Genomic DNA, 19,376 nt, shown 5'->3' with positions numbered 1-19,376 from the left:
CTTGAACCTGGGAGGCAGAGGTTGCAATAAGCCAAGATCACGCCACTGCACTCCAGTCTGAGTGACAAATCAAGACTTCATCTCAAAAAAAAAAGGAAAGAAAGAAAAAGAAATGAGAAATGACCACCAGTGGGTATAGGTTTTCTTTATGGAGAGTGATAAAGATGTTCTAAATTGACTGTAGCGGTGGCTGTACAACTCTGTGAACATACTAAAAGCCATTGAATTGTATACTTGAAATGGGTGAATTATATGGTATGTGAATTACATCTCAATAAAGTTGCTACTAAAGAAAACCATATACATGGTGTCTGGTGATTGAACAAATTATGCACTTGTTGAAACTTGTGTCTGAGGAAAAACTGTGCTTAATGCACATTCAAGTGTCAAGTTTCAGAGGGACAGGAGGACAGCTGTCATCAGCTAAACGAGCCAAAAACAGTCATCAACCTTAATGTCATTTTGGCTCTTTAATGAATACCCTAACAACCCAGTATCTCTTGGGCATTAGCCACTTCGTAAGCCACTTGAAACCTGCCATATGCACATTTTATCATTAGCTGGAAGGATTTGTAGAATTCCAAAGTCATCTCTTTGATTTTATAGATGAGGAAACTAATGCTCAGAAAGGGGGTTGATATCTACTGCCGGGAGGCATACAGTAAGTTTCGGATGAAGCTGGGATCAGAACCTGTTTAGACTTTGCCTCTCTTTTCCTGCAGATACTTTGTAGGACTTCTATGTCCCTCAAACTGGCCTTCCCGTCATGGTCAGGAAAGAAACTCCTCACAGGCTTAGCATCCAAGTCAAGCCATGGGTGAGAGCTGGAAAGGGATCAGGAGGCTGCAATTTCTAGAAGAGGCAGGAGACACCGCAGAGAGAAGATGGGGCCAGATTCCGAGAAGATAGCATAAGCCCCTGTTCCTGTAAGAGTAGGGACGCAAGCAGGGACATAAACGCAAGGGATGAGCCCCAAAGTGTGACCCATGAGACATGATGTCACATGTGGTCTGGAGCCGCTACTTCTTCCCATCATATACACAGTTATGAGAACAAGTTGTGAGAACCACCTCCCCGCTTACCCAGCTGCCCCCACCCCAGAAGCCATGTGATTTTGTCCCCCAGTGCCCTGTAAGTGAGTCACTCCACCCATGGAAACTTCACCCCACCCTGACCTCAAGCAAAGCAGAGTACAGAAGACACGTCCTCTGGTGCTACCAGACCACTCTCACAAGCACCCATGACCTCAGCAGGGCTGGGACCAGCGTGGAGACCACTGGCTGTTCTCACAAAGTGAGGAGCAGGAAAGCCTGTCTGAGGAACATGCTTGGGGTTCGGAGCCTGGGCTAGACTGGGATGCAGGTTGAGCAGGAAGTGGATGGCAAGATTAGAGCAACATCTCTCTTTCCCCACTCAGGGAGGAGGGAATGGCCACAGGCACTGACACTCAAGAAGGGCCAGGCACAGTTCCAAGCCCTTCACAACAACCCCTAGGGTCTACATGACTTCTATCCCAATTGTTCAGTGAAGAAACTGAGGCACAGTGAGGCTGAAGAACCCTACCAGTCCACACCGCTGGTGCATAACCGAGCTGGCCAAGACTCGGCAGTGTGGCGTGCAGGCCCACGCTCTCAGCCCCGCCTCTGCATGCCTCTTACATCCCACACATGTGATGCTGTGCGTCAGAAGCGAGGAGATGGCCCTGCTGGCCTGATCATCAACACCAGGGCCGAGTCTCGAAGTCCTCAGTGCACCGTCCTCCTCCGCCTGTGTGTCCTGAGTCCCGGAGCCCCAGCAGCTCTGCTGGGCAGATGAGCCTCTGGCCCTGCTGCTCGCTTCCTGAGGGCTGTCAGTGGGGGGCCGGATGAGGGCTGAGGACAGGGTGGGTGCTCGTGGGAGGGGAGAACACAAAGGACCTGTGACCACAGCTGGGGGCGGGGCAGGAAGTAGAAGTGATCTGAGTGGTGGCTGGTGCAAGGAGCCACAGTGGGCTGTGTGGGGGGCTGGTGCCACCATTCTAGGAGCCTCGGTGAAGAGAGGACATCCGCCTGTGTAGCCGCTTCTCCATACGGGACCCCAGGTAAGGAGAGAGCAGGGACCTGGGGGCCTGGGGCTCTGGGTGGAGGGGAAGAGCCTGATGGAGCAGGAAGTACCGTGACCTAAAAGACAAGACACCTGGATCACAGACAGTGCCAATCACTAACTCGCTGGGCAGCCCTGTGCCCACCCTGGGCCTCAGTTTCCTCATATATGAAATGAAGAGGTAGCGTGCAGTTTCTAAGGCCCTGCAAGAGCTGACATTAAAGCTTCTAAGAAAGATGGAAAGAAGCTCCCAGGGACAGAATACCATGAGAGTCAGGATGAAGGCTGAGTTCCCTGGATTAGGGTTATGACCATGCCCGCCTCCTAGCTGGGAAGAGCCCAGGGCCTTTGAAGATTCCCCTGGCCTCTTTGCCTCCCTGGGGCGAATTATGCTGCCTGGAATTCCACCCTTCAAGTCACGCCTTTGGGCAGGGCATGGAGGCTCCAGCTATAATGGGGGCTCTCCATAGCCCTCCTGTGTCAAAGCCTGTGGTACCCAAGGGGAAAGACCTTTGAAGAGCTCACCTTGGATAAGGTTAGAGAAAGGAGGTTCCAGATCGTAAACAGGCCCAGGGGAGGCCCCAGAAACACCTTAAAATTAGGAAGAACTTTCTAAACAATCGTTGCCCATAGTAGGCAATAGGGGGGCCCCTGTCACTGCTAAAGGCCGCAGAGCTTGGCAGGGAGTGGCAAAGAGGGGAGGGGCAGCAGGAGGGGATCTGAAGAGCAAACTTCGAGGCCTCTCCCCACACAGGATCCAAGGGTGTGGTCAGGTTGGCAGCTTTTCCTTTGTTGTTTGTTTGTTTGTTTGTTTGTTTGTTTTGGGCAGAGTCTCACTCTGTCACCCAGGCTGGAGTGCAATGGTGCAATCTTGGCTCACTGCAACCTCCGCTTCCCAGGTTCAAGTGATTCTCCTGTCTCAGCCTCCTGAGTAACTGGGATTACAGGCACCTGCCACCATGCCCAGCTAATTTTTGTATTTTTAGTAGAGACGGGATTTCGACATGTTGGCCAGGCTGGTCTCGAACTTTTGACCTCCAGTGATCCGCCCGCCTCGGCCTCCCAAAGTGTTGGGATTATAGGTGTGAGCCACCACACCTGGCCAGGTCGGCAGCTTTTATTCTAGAATTCGGGCTGATGTTCTTCCATAAAGCTCCGAGGAAGGGCCCCAAAGGGAAAATGGGAAGAACAGGGGCAATATAGGACCTCATTTCTCTTCCAATTCTGTTAAGGGCTCAGTGGGAGGGAGAGAGGTTAGAGAGAGTGACAGAGACAGAGAAGCAGAGTGAGTCAGGGTGGGCAAAGGGTGGCTTGTTCTGGGGCCAAAAATGACACTTCTCCAGAATGAAGGCTTCCTCAGGTCCCCAGGCCCTTCCCCAAATCTGCTACAGCTACTCTGTCCCCTCTTCTGTGGCCACAGCCCCCTCCCCACCACCCACAGTTGTGTCCTGGGGACAGAGTCATCCACCTAGATCCCCATTAGACCTTAGGGGAATTCTAGCAAGGGGCTCCCCTTGGCTGTGTGACCCTGTGCAGGGCTTTTCCCCTCTCTGGGCCCATCTGTGCAATGTGGGGGCTGAACCAGGCCTATAAGGGACATACCAGCTCTGACATTCATTGAATAATGACTTAAGAGATATCTCAGCCCCTCCTCTTCCATGTGCCCTGATAATCCATGGCTATGGGGGAAGGGAGCAGTCATCCTCCATCCCTCCACCCATGGCTTCCCAGAGCCCAAGTGCCCCCTGTCTCTGCAGCTCCATGGCGGCCTGCCTGCTTCTCCTGGGCATCCTTCTCCTGCTGCTGCCCCTGCCGGTCCCTGCTCCCTGCCACACAGCCACACGCTCAGAGTGTAAGCGCAGCCACAAGTTTGTGCCTGGTGCATGGCTGGCCGGGGAGGGTGTGGACGTGACCAGCCTCCGCCGCTCGGGCTCCTTCCCAGTAGACACACAAAGGTTCCTGCGGCCCGATGGCACCTGCACCCTCTGTGAAAATGCCCTACAGGAGGGCACCCTCCAGCGCCTGCCCCTGGCACTCACCAACTGGCGGGCCCAGGGCTCTGGCTGCCAGCGCCATGTAACCAGGGCCAAAGTCAGCTCCACTGAAGCTGTGGCCCGGGATGCGGCTCGTAGCATCCGCAACGACTGGAAGGTCGGGCTGGATGTGACTCCCCAGCCCACCGGCAACGTGCATGTGTCTGTGGCTGGCTCACACTCACAGGCAGCCAACTTTGCAGCCCAGAAGACCCACCAGGACCAGTACAGCTTCAGCACTGACACAGTGGAGTGCCGCTTCTACAGGTGAGAGCTGGGGCTAGGGGGTGGAGGGCTGGAAAAGGTGTGGGAAACTCTAGGTGGTCTAGGAGCCCTGGAAAGGCAGAGTCCTCCAATCAAACTTGGAGGCTGCTTCTACCAGGAGGAAACTGCAGTCCTGGCTCCCAGACTTCAGGTGATTCAGCCCTGTGGCCTCCTCTCATCCACGAGGTCCCCAATCTGGGAGTGCCCAATGAGACACCAAGTAGAGAGAAAGTGAGTGAGACCATGTCTGAGAGCCAACAGGGTACCATTTAGGTCTAGGGAGTACTCAACCCTCCCTTTCCTGGGCATAGCCAGCCTTCCATGGAGTCCTTCTTGGATAGGGACAGAGGCAGGAGACCTGGCCGGGTCATCCTTCCTCATTGCTGTGTAACCTTGAGCATCTCACTTCTCTCTGAGCTTCAATCATCCACTCAACAAATACTCACATCTGCCTGTGGCAGGGCCACACTGCTGAGCAACAGCAGTTGCTACCCTAGCCCCTGGGAGTAGGAGTTCTGGGACCCAGATTCCACATCTGAGAAAGGCACAGTGTTTGTGGGCCAGCCCCAAGTCACCTGCTCTGATTCCTCAGACCTGAAGGCCATGTTTCCTCTACAGAGAGGCCGAGTATGGCCCAAGCTGTCAGGATCCCGGGCATGTGGGACCCATCCAGGGGGACAGATGGATGAAGGCCACATGACTAGGTTCCAAAGTCCGATGGATACCATCAGTGCAGGATCATTGCTTTTATGTTCTTTTTGACTTTTTCTTAAAAAAAAAAAAAAAATTAGAGATAGGGTCTCACTATGTTGCCCAGGCTAGTCTCAAACCCCTGGGCTCAAGTGATCCTCCCACCTTAGCCTCCCAAAGTGCTGCGGTTACAGGCATGAGCCACCGTGCCTGGCCAGGATCATTGCTTTTATGATAAGAAAATAAAAGGAAAGGAAAAAAAAATGTTATTTTGAAACGGAAAAGAGAAAATACATACACACAGCACTGAGGTCCCTGAGGGGTGAGAGCGGAGGCCTCCCTGCCAGCCCCATGCCACAGCGCTTGCACTCTGGAGGCCCCTGGGTTCCAGTCCTAGTTCTGCCCACTTACGTGTGACCTTGAGCAGTCCTGAAGGAGTTGTTTTATTGAATGGCGGAAATACTATCCCTGGGCCCAGCTGAGGTCTCTCTCTTCTCGCAGTTTCCATGTGGTACACACTCCCCCACTGCACCCTGACTTCAAGAGGGCCCTCGGGGACCTGCCCCTCCACTTCAACGCCTCCACTCAGCCCGCTTACCTCAGGCTCATCTCCAACTACGGCACCCACTTCATCCGGGCTGTGGAGCTGGGCGGCCGCATCTCGGCCCTCACTGCCCTGCGCACCTGTGAACTGGCTCTGGAAGGGCTCACGGACGACGAGGTGGATGACTGCCTGACCGTCGAGGCCCAGGTCAACATAGGCGCCCGCGGCAGCTCCTCAGCCGAAGCCAAAGCCTGTGAGGAGAAGAAGAAGAAGCACAAGATGACGGCTTCCTTCCACCAAACCTACCGGGAGCGCCATTCGGAAGTGGTTGGCGGCCATCACACCTCCATTAACGACCTGCTGTTCGGGAGCCAGGCCGGGCCCGAGCAGTACTCAGCCTGGGTGAACTCGCTGCTCGGCAGCCCTGGCCTGGTGGACTACAGCCTGGAACCCCTGCATGTGCTGCTGGACAGCCAGGACCCGCGGCGGGAGGCACTGAGGAGGGCCCTGAGTCAGTACCTGACGGACAGGGCTCGCTGGAGGGACTGCAGCCGGCCGTGCCCGCCGGGGCGGCAGAAGAGCCCCCGAGACCCGTGCCAGTGTGTGTGCCATGGCTCAGCGGTCACCACCCAGGACTGCTGCCCTCGGCAGAGGGGCCTGGCCCAGCTGGAGGTGACCTTCATCCAAGCGTGGGGCCTGTGGGGGGACTGGTTCACTGCCACGGATGCCTATGTGAAGGTGTTCTTTGGTGGCCAGGAGCTCAGGACCAACACCCAGTGGAACAATAACAACCCCATCTGGTCAATGCGGCTGGATTTTGGGGATGTGCTCCTGGCCACAGGGGGGCCCCTGAGGTTGCAGGTCTGGGATCAGGACTCTGGCTGGGACGATGACCTCCTTGGCACCTGTGATCAGGCTCCCAAGTCTGGTTCCCATGAGGGGAGATGCAACCTGAAACATGGCCACCTAAAATTCCGCTATCATGCCAGGTGCTTGCCCCACCTGGGAGGAGGCACCTGCCTGGACTACATCCCCCAAATGCTTCTGGGGGAGCCTCCAGGAAACCGGAGTGGGGCCGTGTGGTGAGAACAGTGAGCTTGGAGAGGACTAGTGTGCTTGGACTGAAGGGGTTCTCACAGTGGGAGCCAGGGCTGTCTTCGTATTCCCAGTAGACCAAGCTCGTCCAACCCGAGGCCCGCATGTGGCCCGGGATAGCTTTGAATGCGGCCCAACACAAATTCGCAAACTTTCTTAAAACATTGTGAGATTTTTGTTTTGCGATTTTTTTTTTTTTAGCTCATCAGCTATGGTTAGTGTCAGTGTATTTTATGTGTGGCCCAACACAATTCTTCTTCCAGTGTGGCCCAGAGAAGCCAAAAGATTGGACATCCATCAGATAGATGGAAAAGGGAGACTCAGACTATTTTTCAGGGAGGTGGCTGGGTGTACACGCCAACCCCGATTCACCCTGTCCAAATTGCCTAAGCCCTCCGTCATTCTCGAGCCCTGCAGTCACAGCTACACAAATCACAGCTTCAGCCAGGAGCTGGGCAGAAAGGCCAAGCTCCCAACAGGCTGCCCAGGACTGGTCTTTTAGGACCCTTCCCTTGAGCCCTCTGTGGTGTGGCAAAGCCACTTCATTGCTTTAACTGGAGTCCCATCAGCTCCAGCTGCTCTGTCTTCCTTGCCCACAATGCTTTGCCCCTCAGACAAATGGAGGCCTGTCCTGACCTGTCTCACCGTGTACATAGCTTGATAAAGGGCCAATAAATATGATGTTCTGGTGATCATCATGGCAGTGTTGTGGCAGAGGAAAAGATGGGACCAAACAAACTCCAGAGATTAACCTCTACATTAGCAACCCAGGGAAAACAGGCGGGCAGGTAACGTATATAAACAGCTTTCCCACTTCTGTCAGAAACGTGGGGACCCAAAATATTTTACCTTCCTCATAATTCTCTGACTCAAGAAAGCAGCAGCATAAACGTGGTGATAAATGGCAACAGGCATTCAGCTCCCAGCTGGAAGACAATAGGGCATGGTGAGGACTGTGGTGAACTGAAGAGTGTGCATCTTATGTGCGGGGGAGGGGCTGCAGTGCTGCTCCAGCCAAACATTTCATGCAGGAACGTGAGCCCCGTACTGCCAGGTCTTCTACTTTTTAAAAGTCAAACCACAATTTGACTTCTAACTGTGGCAGTTAATTTCACTTTGTGAAAATAAACCTTTGTGGGCAAACATGGTACAAGCCAAAGAGAACATGCGTGTGGGCCATAATTGATCCAGGGCTATCTGTTTTGAAAGTTTTACTTTCAACAGAACCATTTTGCACAAAGCTGAAAAGCTCTCCCCTGTCTCACAATTTCAAGGAAAGGAGCATTGGTTCTAACAAGGTGGGCTCTGTGGGCCTCCTAGGCCTTGGATGCAGAAAAACCCAGAGTCTCGGGTTCCAACATAAGATGAAATGGTCTTTGTTTCACATGCCTGGGACGTAGGCCTCAGCACACAGTCCCATGGAGTGGGTGGCAAGATTCCAGGCGGCTTCCTGGACACGGCTGTTTAGGCTGTGCAGGGTCATTGTCAGAGGGTCCAGAGGAGCGGGCACAGCCCTTCCGACTCTCTTTGAAACTCCCTATAAGCTAAGTTCTTTGAAGTTTGTACGGGACCCACAGGCCCAAATGCCAAGCAGTGACATTACACTAACCCTAAATCCCCAGGTGGGGCAGGAGGGGTGACCAAGGACCAAAAGCCTGGGTGAAACTACTGTTACCACATGTCCCATTCACAGACACACATTCAAACGACAGCATGAGAGAGACCTCGACACTTCACAGTGGCTGCTGCACTCACTGGAAACAAACATGGGGGTGGGCAGTGCCCCCCGGGGAAAGCAGAGTCACAAGGCCAGGGCGGGCCTGGCTCAGGGGACAGCCCTGACAAGACATGGAAGTCTTGCTTAATATCTATGTGATCAGTGACCCCCAGCAAGTCTCTCTGCCTCCTAGGCCCCAGTTTCTCCAAAAGGACAGTCTGTTTTACTCCCTTCTCAGGACTGTCTTGAGCCTTCCTGGTGCTACAGGAGGGTGCTGGAAGTTCGTCTGGTTTCATACATAGGGAAACTGAGACCTAGCAGGAGGAAGGGATTTAACTGTAGTCACAGAAGAAGTTAGTGCCAGAAAGAGCCAACCCTAACTCAAGACCCAGCATCACATTTTCATTTCCACCCCGCCTGGACATTGGGATGCTTTGGCACACCTGAGGCCCCCTTGTTTGTTTGGGGAAGTCTCCACTGTGTCAGTCACCTTCCGTTTGCCCTTCAGGTCTTGTCCCCACCCGCTCCACCCTGCTCTGACCCAGGGGCCTGACCTGTCTGAGCCTTGTCAGTGGGAGGATTAGGGAGGTGGAGTACAAATAGTAGGGCCTTTGCTCCCCTCCATGTCCCTAGTGAGGTGGGCTTGGGCTGGCTGTGTCCCTCGTGTCACTGCACCTCTCCAGGGACCTCCGCACATCTCACTCTCTCTTTTTATGTTTATTTTTTTTTCTGAATGCAGCTTGTTTGGTCCCATCTTTTCCTCTGCCACACCACCACCAGTCACCCTGGCTGGAGGTGCATTGGCATAATCATGGCTCAGTGCAGCCTTGACCTCCCAGGCTCAGGTGATCCTCCCACCTCGGCCTCCTGAGCAGCTGGGAGTACAGGCGCGTGCCACCAAGCCTGGCTAATTTTTGTACTTTTGGTAGAGGCGGGGTTTCTCCATGTTACTGAACTCCTGAGTTCAGCAATCCTCCCACCTCAGCCTCCCAAAGTGGTGGGATTACAGGTGTGAGCTACCACACCCGGCCTGCACATCTCTTTCTTTCCCTGTTCTAGTCACTGCCCCTGCCCCTTGTCCCTTCAGACCTAGGGCTGGAAAACTTTGCCGCTGCTCATCCTAAGACACTGCACTGTTTCTTCCACTCCTTACAGCTTAAGTCTGAATAAACCTTCCACCAATTATTGTAATTTGAATATGCCACTGGCATCCTACTGGGGCCCTCGATGACAGGGTCATCCTCTTTATGAGTCTGGTAGGGAGCAGAGCCCACCTCCCCATGAAGCTGAAAATGCCCAATGATGTCTCCCCCACCCTCCCTTATACCTAGGAAAGGACGTGGGACTGGGGCTGCCAGTCAGGTACAGCTGCCTAGGTATGTGATTTCCTGAGAAGCAAGCAGTGAAATAAGGGTTTGAGTGCAGGTAATTTATGCAGAGGTGATCCCAGGAAGCACTAGTAGGGGAGAGGAGAAGTGAGCTGGCAGGGAGGGTAGCCAATAAAAAGTACATTTTCAGTTGGGCGCGGTGACTCACGCCTGTGAGCATGGGAATTCCAGCACTTTGGGAGTCCAAGACGGGCAGATCACTTGAGGCCAGGAGTTCGAGACCAGCCTGGCCAACATGGTGAAACCGCGTCTACTAAAAATACAAAAAAATTAGCTGGGTGTGGTGGTACATGCCTGTAGTTCCAGCTACTCAGGAGGCTGAGGCAGGAGAATTACTTGAACCCAGGAGGAAGAGGTTGCAGCGAGCCGAGATCATGTCACTGCACTCCAGCCTAGGCGACAAAGTGAGACTCTGTCTCAAATTCTTAAAAAAAAAAAAAAACAGTGCATTTTCCCACAAATCTTCACTGAGCAGCCAGAGCTGTCCTGGAGACAAAGAAGGACACGTGCCTCTAGCCAAGGATTGAGGGAGCCAGGGTATTTTCATACACCATGTGTGTCTGCTCCCAGACATGGATGTTAATTTCCCCCTTACTCCACAAAAGGGGCAGGCAGAGCAGAGTCCAATAGCCAGGGAAAACCCTCAGGGGAAGAGGCAGAGGCTGAGTCCAAATGTAGGAACCTGCGCTGGGATGATACGGCCCAGGGGATGCAGGTGCCGACCTTGCTCCCCATGGAATCTGGAGCTGTCATTGCAGTAAGAGGGAGTTCCTGGGACTGCTGGTGAGAGTATCTAGGGATTATGGGGTCAGAGGAACAACCAGAGGTAGCTAGGGCTCTGCAGCAGTGTCCCCCCGGGCCAGTCCAAGGCAGGATTTAGGGGCACTGTTCCTGGATGCTCAGGCTGCCCAGCCATCCAGGTGACTCTGTGAGATGCCCAGTTAATACATTCTTTTTCTACTTATCTCATCCAGACTTGGCTTCCTTTGCCCGCAGTTAAAAGCCCTGGTTAACACACCATCCCCTTCCCCAACACTAGTGGGGCTATACCCTTGGAACCACCACACAATTGTCCCACATCCCCTCCCTCCCAATGGCAGGAAGCACAGAAGCAGGGGTCCATTCATGTTCTCCATCATCTGACAGATTGTTACTGATTGCCTCTTCTATGATCCAGGTCTTGGGGCCCCCAAGGACAGAAAGTCATGCCAAGCACCTGTCCCCTTGAGGGCTGCATCCGACAGGAAGACAGACGTGGGCACACTGGAAGCTACAGGTAGTCAGGATGACATTCATTTTCATATGCACATACAGTCTAAGGGGTCTCTTCCAAGACTTGGGGCTGGCATTGACAACAACCCAGGTTTTTTGTTTTTTGTGTTTTTAGTGACGAGGTCTTGCTCTATCGCCCAGGCTGGAGTACAGTGGCACAGTCATAGCTCAGTGCAGCCTTGACTCTTGGGCTCAAGTGATCCTCCCACCTCAGCTTCCTGAGTAGCTGGCAGGCACCACCATGCCTTTTATGCATGCACCATAAAAACATGCACAAATTTTTTAATGTTTTGCAGAGTCAGGATCTCTCCACATTGCCCAGGCTGGTCTCAAACTCCTGGCCTCAGGTGATCCTCCCACCTTGGCCTCCCAAAGTGCTGGGATTACAGGCGTGAGCCACCGCACCCAGCCCCAGCTTTTGTTTTTTAAGCAGTTGCTACAGCACCATCATCTCCCTCCACACACAGCTTTGTGGTCCTGACAAGCCGGCACAGTGAGCCTGGCATCTCTGATGTGTTTAGACAGAGGAGGTGCCTGCTGGAGGGGAGGTGGTGTAGGGGTGAGGGAGCGAGGGAGTTCCTTGTGGTGAGGGGTCTGCTGCAGCCTTGGGAGGCTGTGGTTCCTCTTGCTCACCAGCATCTCCATTCCTCCACACCACTCCACATCCTGACATCTGCTGCTTCCTCATAACCACAGCCTCTCCAGCCCAGGCCCCCAGCATCACTTGCTTGGCCCTCTCCGCCTTTGGCCTCCTCACTGATCTCAGGGCTCGTGCATGCCCCTCACTCACCCTGCAGCCACGGTGATGCCAGCACCCTGCACAGATCCCCTCAGACCCCACCACAACCACCAGCCCCTGCACCTCTATCTAAGGCCTGTGCTGGGGCCCACCCTGCCTGCCCCATCAAGAGGCCAGAAGTATTTGAGAATAGTGTCCATGTCCCGCTCAGTCCAGAAAAACCCGCAACCAGTGGCTGAGGAAAGTTGGTGTATAAGTGCCCCAGCTCACTCCGTCCAGGGAATAACTGTAGGACATATGCCACACTGGCTCCCAGAGTTCTACAGCAGGTGGAAGCTCCATTTGCACACAGAGGTGACTTGCTTGACCACATACATCATCTTGGCTGCCTCCCTTTCCTGTCTCACTACCGTACCCCCTCACTGGTATTTTCCGGAGTCACCCCCCCAGTGGAAACTATATACTTGTGGATCTGTGCCTCAGGGTCTGCCTCTGAGGAAACCAGCTAAGACACACATCTGACTGTGTCATTGACTGGCTCACACTCTATTGACTCCTTGTAGCTAAGTCCTCCTCACCCTTCAGCCTTCACTTCAAAGATCACTTACTCCAGGAAGCCTTCCCTGACTGCCAGATCTAGATCATGCCGTCCTCCACCCTTCTTCTGTAGTCCCCAGCGTTTCCCCATCATAGCACTGTGAAGCCACAAGCCATTTCTATCTTACTCATGGTTGAATCAACTAGTCCAGCACCTGGCATAAATTTGATAAATAAAGAATATTGGATGGATGAGTAGATGGAAGATGAATGAGTGGATGAATGAACCCCACCAAGGAATTTTCCAGCCTCTGCTGGAACTCCCCCAGAGACAGAGAGCTCATTACCTCCTACGGTAACTGTCCCACATTTAGAAGGTTCTAACCATGAGCTCTCATATTACACAGAAGCAAACCTCCCACATAGAAGCCTACACAGTAGGCTACCTACCACAGAAGCCTAACATCCAGTCCTGGTTGTGGCTCAAGGATTCTATACATGTAAACTCTGGTTTTAGCCAAACGTGTTAGTCCTAGCTATTTGGGAGGCTAAGGCAGGAGGATCACTTGAGCCCAGGAGGTCAAGGCTGCAGTGAGCTATGATCGTGCCACTGCACTCACTCCAGCCTAAGCAACAGAGTGAGACCCAGTCTCTAAAAATACGTACATACATACATAAATCTCTGGCCCTGTTTTCAATGTGGTTAGGCAGAAGGACCACTGGGCTGATTCCAGTCCATGCAGCAGCTTCCCCTCACTCTCCTTCTATGAAGGAGTCTTGGAAGGGCCAGACACTGCCCAGGAGAAGGTGGAGGTGGGGCTGAGCCAGCCGCCCCTCTTCCCTATAGCTGACAACAGAAGTGAGACCCCCCTCCTGGGAGGGATGAATGCTCTTGGTTGTTTGCTCTTGATTCTTCGTTCCTCAATAGACCTCATCACCAACTGGGGTCAATTGCAGCTAGGGCAGCTGTTTCTCTGGGCAAAGCTGGTGCCTACTTGGCCTGGGCAGGTTCTGGCCACAGAGGGACAAGGTCTACCACCTTAGTCTGCTCACAGGATCTCCTCCCCTCCTTTTGCCTACACTGGCTGATGAGGTCCTTTCCAGTCTCGACTTCCACAGCTCAGCTGACCACAGCACTCCTAGGGCAGGGGCAGGCTGAGCATCTGCCAGGTTTTCACCATTGAGGGCAGGAGGATGTGACTGGTGCAGTTGAGACCAAGGTCACAGGTGAGATTTTCAGGGGGTGGTTAGAGTTAGTGATGCACAGAGATAGTCTCAGTCACAGACAGGATCCTGGAGAGCAACCAGGGACTGACATCCAACCTAAGCCACAAATGAAAAGACCCCAGCCACACTCACCGGAGAGCCAGTCATAGAAACCAGTCCAATCGTATGACTTCCGACTTTGGTCCAAGACAGATTCCCAACCGCAATCAGTTCTCTTGTACATTGCAAGCACATAAAACTCTCCCTCCAGACTTGAGTTCCCAGCTGCAAATAAGGGGACTGGAACTGTGATTTCTTTGCAGCTTTCAGCTTGGAGAGTCTCAGTCCTGATCCCGCAAGCTGTCTAGTCCCTGACACTCAGTGGCATGGCCTGGTGTGTCACAGGTGTTTGAACCAGAGCGACTCCATCTTGAATAGGGGCTGGGTAAAATGAGGTTGAGACCTACTGGGCTGCATTCCTAGGAGGGTAGGCATTCTAAGTCACAGGATGAGACAGGAGGTCAGCACAAGAAACAGGTCACAAAGACCTTGATGATCGGATAGGCTGTGGTAAAGAAGCTGGCCAAAACCCCTCAAAACCAAGATAGTAATGAAAGTGACCTCTAGTCTTCCTCACTGCTCATTATATGCTAATTATAATACATTAGCATGCTAAAAGACACTCCCACCAGCGCCATGACAGTTGACAAATGTCATGGCAATGTCAGGAAGTTACTCTATATGGTCTAAAAGGGGGAAGAACCCTCAGATACAGGATTTGCCTGCCCCTTTCCCAGAAAACTCATGAATAATCCACCTTTATTCAGCATTTAATCAAGAAATAACCATAAAAATAACCAACAAGCAGCCCTTGGGACTGCTCTGCCTGTGGAGTAGCCATTCTTTTGTTTCTATACTTCTCTGATAAGCTTGCTTTCACTTTATAGATTCACCTCAAATTCTTTCTTGCACGAGATCCACGAACACTCTCTTGGGGTCTGGAACGGGACCCCCGTCCGGTAACAGGTGGGCCCAGCAGCCCTGCCCTCGCCAGTCTGCACAATGGGTACATCCAATGAACAACACCATCTTTCTCATGCTGGAAGAAGCCCTGACCCTATTAACTTTCTCTTTCCAAAGGCTCAGATACTCAACCCTGCCCAAGCAGAACCAGAGCAGCTGCTGTTGTTTGGTGAGGCAGAATCAGAATATTTTGTTTATTGTGGGCTCCAACTGTGCATCTGCACTCATAGTTAATCTCCACAACAGCTGGTTCCCAGTTTCCTCTTAAAAGAGCAGTGACGTCAGCTTGCTGGCAGGCAGGACACTGGATTTTTCCCTGGGAAACCCAAACTCCTTGTGAGACTCAACCAACACAAAAGGAGGCTGACCCTGAAGAAAACATACTTGTCTCTCTTTCCTCTTTATGAAACTGCCTTTGCAAAAATTGTAACAGTGAGAAAATTGTAACAGTGAAAGAGATCTGATCTGACTAGCTCCCATCTTGCTTTTAACCTCCAATGTGCCATTGGTCATTCCTGGGCTTGGGCCAAGCTAACTTTGGGAGAAATTTAGTTTACAGTCTAATTGATACTAACCCTTCCCCAAAACTCAACTGCCTTGTAAAACTAATGAAAAACCATCAGGTTAGGAGGATAGGAGGAGCCTGAATTCTGCTAAGATGTAGGCATAAACGATTAACCCCCATTATTCCAAAGGGCACAAGATTTGCAACTTCCGCAATTACTCCTGCACATAACCTAACTACTGAAGAACACCTAAGATTGGCCTTTGGAGATGTTCTTTTAGACTCGCATTTCTGACAACCAGATGGCCCCGCCTGGACCCATAACTCTTGGCTCAACTGCTCCTGTGGTTCCCCCACTCCAGAGGCAGACTCAACAAGCACAGAGACCATTTTCCACACCTCTATAATTGCATCCCCAGCCAATCAGCAGCACCCATTCCCTTGCTGCCAAACTATCCTTGAAAAACCCCAGCCTCTGAATTTTTAGAGAGTGCTGATTTGAGTAATACACCTTCAGTCACCCATTCAGCTGGCTCTGTGTGAACTAAACTCTTCATTGCAATTCCCCTGTCTTGAAAATCAGCTCTATCTGGGCAGCCAGCAAAATGAACCCACAGGGCATTTCAGGTTCATTTTCACAGTTACATTTATTCACAGGAATCAGCACCATCAGGCACTAGGACCTTCACACAAGGCTCCGCCAGTGGCAGAAGGCAGTAATTGTGAGGGGACATAGCTACTGCACACGCCTGTCCTCCACCATGGTAGTGTGGGTTCTAGGATTTCATGTGATTTCATTTCGTAAAGCATTTTTCCAAGTTGGAGAAATGGAGAGACCTCACTCCCTTTCCCTGCCCTTCACTTCCATTATTTTTCTCTCACAAACACCAGAAGTAAAATACTAAAAAATATTTCTTGAGCACTTACTATAGTGTTTTAAGGACCATACCTGCAACACATGTTGTTTTACGTGACATGTAAATACAACATGTATATGTAATACATATTAGCTCCTTTAGTCTTCCCAACAACGCTGTAAGGCAAATAAGGTTGGTGCAAAAGAAGTAATTGCGGTTTTTGCCATTACTTTTAAATGGCATTACTTTTAATGCCAAAAACCACAATTACTTTACTTTTAATGGCAAAAACCACAATTACTTTTGCACCAACTTAATACTTATCCCCATTTTAGAAATGAAGTAGCCCAGAAAACTCTGGCTTTTCCCCTCACATTTGCCCGGAACTTTCTCCAGCAGCTGCACTGCAGGACGCCTGAGTGCCCACAGTGTTCTCGCAGCCTCCCCTAACGCCATCCCTTCCTGGTCCTCACAGCCATCTTCAACACAGTGGCTGGAAAGGATTCACTTTAGGGGAATGTCCTTGGGGGGCCATCTCCCCACGCTACCCTGACACTTGCTTTTTTAAAAATCTGATAAAATATACACAACTCAGTATTTTTCATTTTAACCATTTTAACCATTCATAAGTGTATAGTTCAGTCATATGAAATGCATTCGCCACTATCTACACCTAAAATTTTTCAAGATCCTCAACAAAAACTCTGCAGCCATTAAAAAATGACTTTCCCTTAGCCTCTGGTAACCTCTTTTCTTTTTTCTGTCTGTATGAATTCACCCTATTCTAGGTATGTCATATAAGTGGAATCATGCAATATTTCTCTTGTTTCTGCTAATTTCAGTTAGCACAATTTTCAGGCTTCATCCGTGTTGTAGCATGTATCAAAATTTTATTCCTGCTGGGCACGGTGGCTCACACCTGTAACCCCAGCACTTTGGGAGGCTAAGATGGGTAGATTACCTGGAGTCAGGAGTTCGAGACCAGCCTGGCCAACATGGCGAAACCCCATCTCTAATAAAAATACAAAAATTAGCCAGGTGCGGTGGTGGGTGCCTGTAATCCCAGCTACGCAGGAGGCTGAGGTGGGAGAACTGCTTGAACCTGAGAGGCAGAGGTTGCAGTGAGCTGAGATTGCACCATTGCACTTCAGCCTGGGCAACAGAGTGAGACTCTTTCTTAAAAAATAACAATAAAGATAAAAAACGTTATTCCTTTTGTGGCTGAATATATTCCATTGTATGTCTAGGGCGCAGTTTGTTTCTCCACTCATGCATCAATGGACAGACACTCGGCTTGTTTCTCCCTTAGGCTATTGTGAATAACACTGCCGTGAACATTGACGTGCAAGTATCTATTTGAGTCCCTGCTTTCAACTCTTTTAAATATATACCAAGGAGTGGAATTGTTGGGTCATATGGTAGTTCTATGTTTAACCTTGTGAGAAACCACCAAACTGTTTTCCATAGTCTGCTTCTAGCTTCTCAGCTAGCCTCTGCCTTGGCCTTCCTGAGACCCCCTTACCACCTGTGAACCCCAAATATCTGAGACAGGTCTCAGTAAATGTCGTTATTTTGCCAAAGCTAAGGGCGTGCGTGTGTGACACAGCCTCAGAGGTCCTGGGAACATGTGCCCAAGGTGGTCGGGGCACAGTTTGGTTTTATACATTTTAGGGAGACATGAGACATCAATCAACATAAGTAAGATGAACATTGGTTCCCTTCTGAAAGGCAGGACAACTGGAAGTGAGGAGGGGACTTCCCAGTCATAAGGAGGTAAGACACAAACGGCTGCATTATTTTGAGTTTCTGATTAGCCTTTCCAACGGGGGCAATCAGATACTCATTCATCTCAGTGAGCAGAGGGATCACTTTGAATAGAATAGGAGGCAGGTTTGCCCTAAGCAATTCCCAGCTGGCTTTTCCCTTTGGCTTAGTGATTTTGGGGTCCCAATAATTAATTTCCTCTCACACACCCATGAGATCAGGACTTGACCAGGGGTTCTGCTCAGCTCCCCAGCATCAAGGAGTCCACCCTCTACTCAGGAAGGCCTTTGCAGCCACCGTCCCCCTACACTGCCTTCACTTAAGCTGTCCTCTGGAGTGGAGGCCCTGGCCAGGCACGGAGAACGGGAAGCTGCATGGGTGGGCACCTACACTGGGTCCCAGGCTTCTCTCCCTGGTGCCACCTCCTTCTGTTGATGTCTCTCCGTCTCCATAGCCCCTGCACAGGCCTGGCACAGCATACTGATGAATGAATGAATGAATGAATGAATGCTGACATGTTCCCACTTCACCTCACCCCCTCACAGGACTGTGAGCTCATGGAGGGTAGGGCCCACGGCTTGTTCATCCCAGTATTCCCACAAAGCCTGGTCTGAAAGGGAAATTCACAAACAAGAAAACGTTTGTTGGACCAAAGTGAATTAAAATGACTGAGAACTGAGAACAGATTGTTGGAGGGGTGGGGGGAAGGAGAACAAGAGAGAGAGTGGGGGAGATAGAGGAACTCCAAGCCCTGCTCCTGAGAAGAAGCTAAGAAGAGGTGGCCTGGGTTCCTGTCCCCTCCCCTCCCGCCTCGTCATCTTCAGGGCTCCCTTGCAGAGAGGAGCAGCCCCTTCTCACTGCTTCTCTCCCACCCGGAAAGGCCAGCTCTTCTCCTTTTTACCTGGAAACGACTGGAGACTCACAGTTGAGGGAGACAATACTTTTGGAGGAAGGGACTTGGCCCAGAGCCAGTCGAGGTTCCCTGCCCCTGGCACACATGCCTAAGGGGCACAAACTCATCACAAATGCCAAGCACTTTCAGGGGTTTTCGTGTGTTTACCTTTACTTACCACTGCCTAAGCGCCTACTGCAGGACAGGCCCTGCATAAATGCTTGATCTCACTTTATTTTCCTAAGGGCCTCTTTTATACATGAGGAAGCTGAGGCTCAGAGAGGTCTGATAGCTTGCCCAAAGTCCCCCGCTCACTTAATTGCTGCAAAGGGTAGGATTTGGACAAGCAGCATCTGCAGCCAATGGCACTGGGTATGTCCTCCCCTCAGCTGCTGCAGGGCCTGAGGCGGTGCCCGGGTGCCCTAAGTCACTCTTCTCCTCCTGGCCAGGGCAGAGGGGACTCCTCAGGGCCCTCCCTCCACACTGGTTAATCTTAGCTCCTCTGGCTGTTGCTCCCTACTCTCCTGGGCATTTGGAAGTGACGCCCACGGGTGGCATACAGTGCCAGCTCTCCGGGGGCCAGAGCTAGGGGCACTCACTGAGCAGACCCCAGCGCCCATGCCCACTCTTGGGACCAGAAGAAGGTGGGCAAGACTGGAAATGGGAATTCCAGGGAGCTTGAGGGAAAAGTAAGGAGTGTGCCGTGAGTACCCCCATGTCAGGCACCATGTCAGGCACCATGCCAGGCATGCCGGATCCCCTCTCTGT

General features: G+C 51.7%; 1 protein-coding gene across 3 annotated transcripts; it reads left to right on the top strand.

Annotated features, from left to right (window-relative positions):
• The first annotated feature begins 1,199 nt into the window (after positions 1 to 1,199).
• PRF1 (perforin 1) lies at positions 1,200 to 7,863 on the top strand. Of its 3 annotated transcripts, none has more exons than XM_033208533.1 (3): positions 1,200 to 2,080; positions 3,840 to 4,382; positions 5,571 to 7,863. In XM_033208533.1, the coding sequence occupies exons 2-3, from the start codon at positions 3,844 to 3,846 to the stop codon at positions 6,697 to 6,699; spliced, it is 1,668 nt and encodes a 555-aa protein (XP_033064424.1). In that variant the 5' UTR covers positions 1,200 to 2,080; positions 3,840 to 3,843; the 3' UTR covers positions 6,700 to 7,863. The 3 variants fall into 3 exon arrangements, with proteins under 3 accessions (XP_033064424.1, XP_033064422.1, XP_033064425.1); XM_033208534.1 differs by lacking the exon at positions 1,200 to 2,080 and adding an exon at positions 3,151 to 3,188; XM_033208531.1 differs by lacking the exon at positions 1,200 to 2,080 and having other exon boundaries at positions 3,069 to 4,382.
• Positions 7,864 to 19,376: the final 11,513 nt, after the last annotated feature.

This window comes from Trachypithecus francoisi, unplaced genomic scaffold (assembly GCF_009764315.1).
Source record: "Trachypithecus francoisi isolate TF-2019V2 unplaced genomic scaffold, Tfra_2.0 Lachesis_group9, whole genome shotgun sequence".
Taxonomy (NCBI): Eukaryota; Metazoa; Chordata; class Mammalia; order Primates; family Cercopithecidae; genus Trachypithecus; species Trachypithecus francoisi.
Note: the sequence above shows the minus strand (reverse complement) of the source record. Positions and strands in the feature narration are given on the sequence as shown.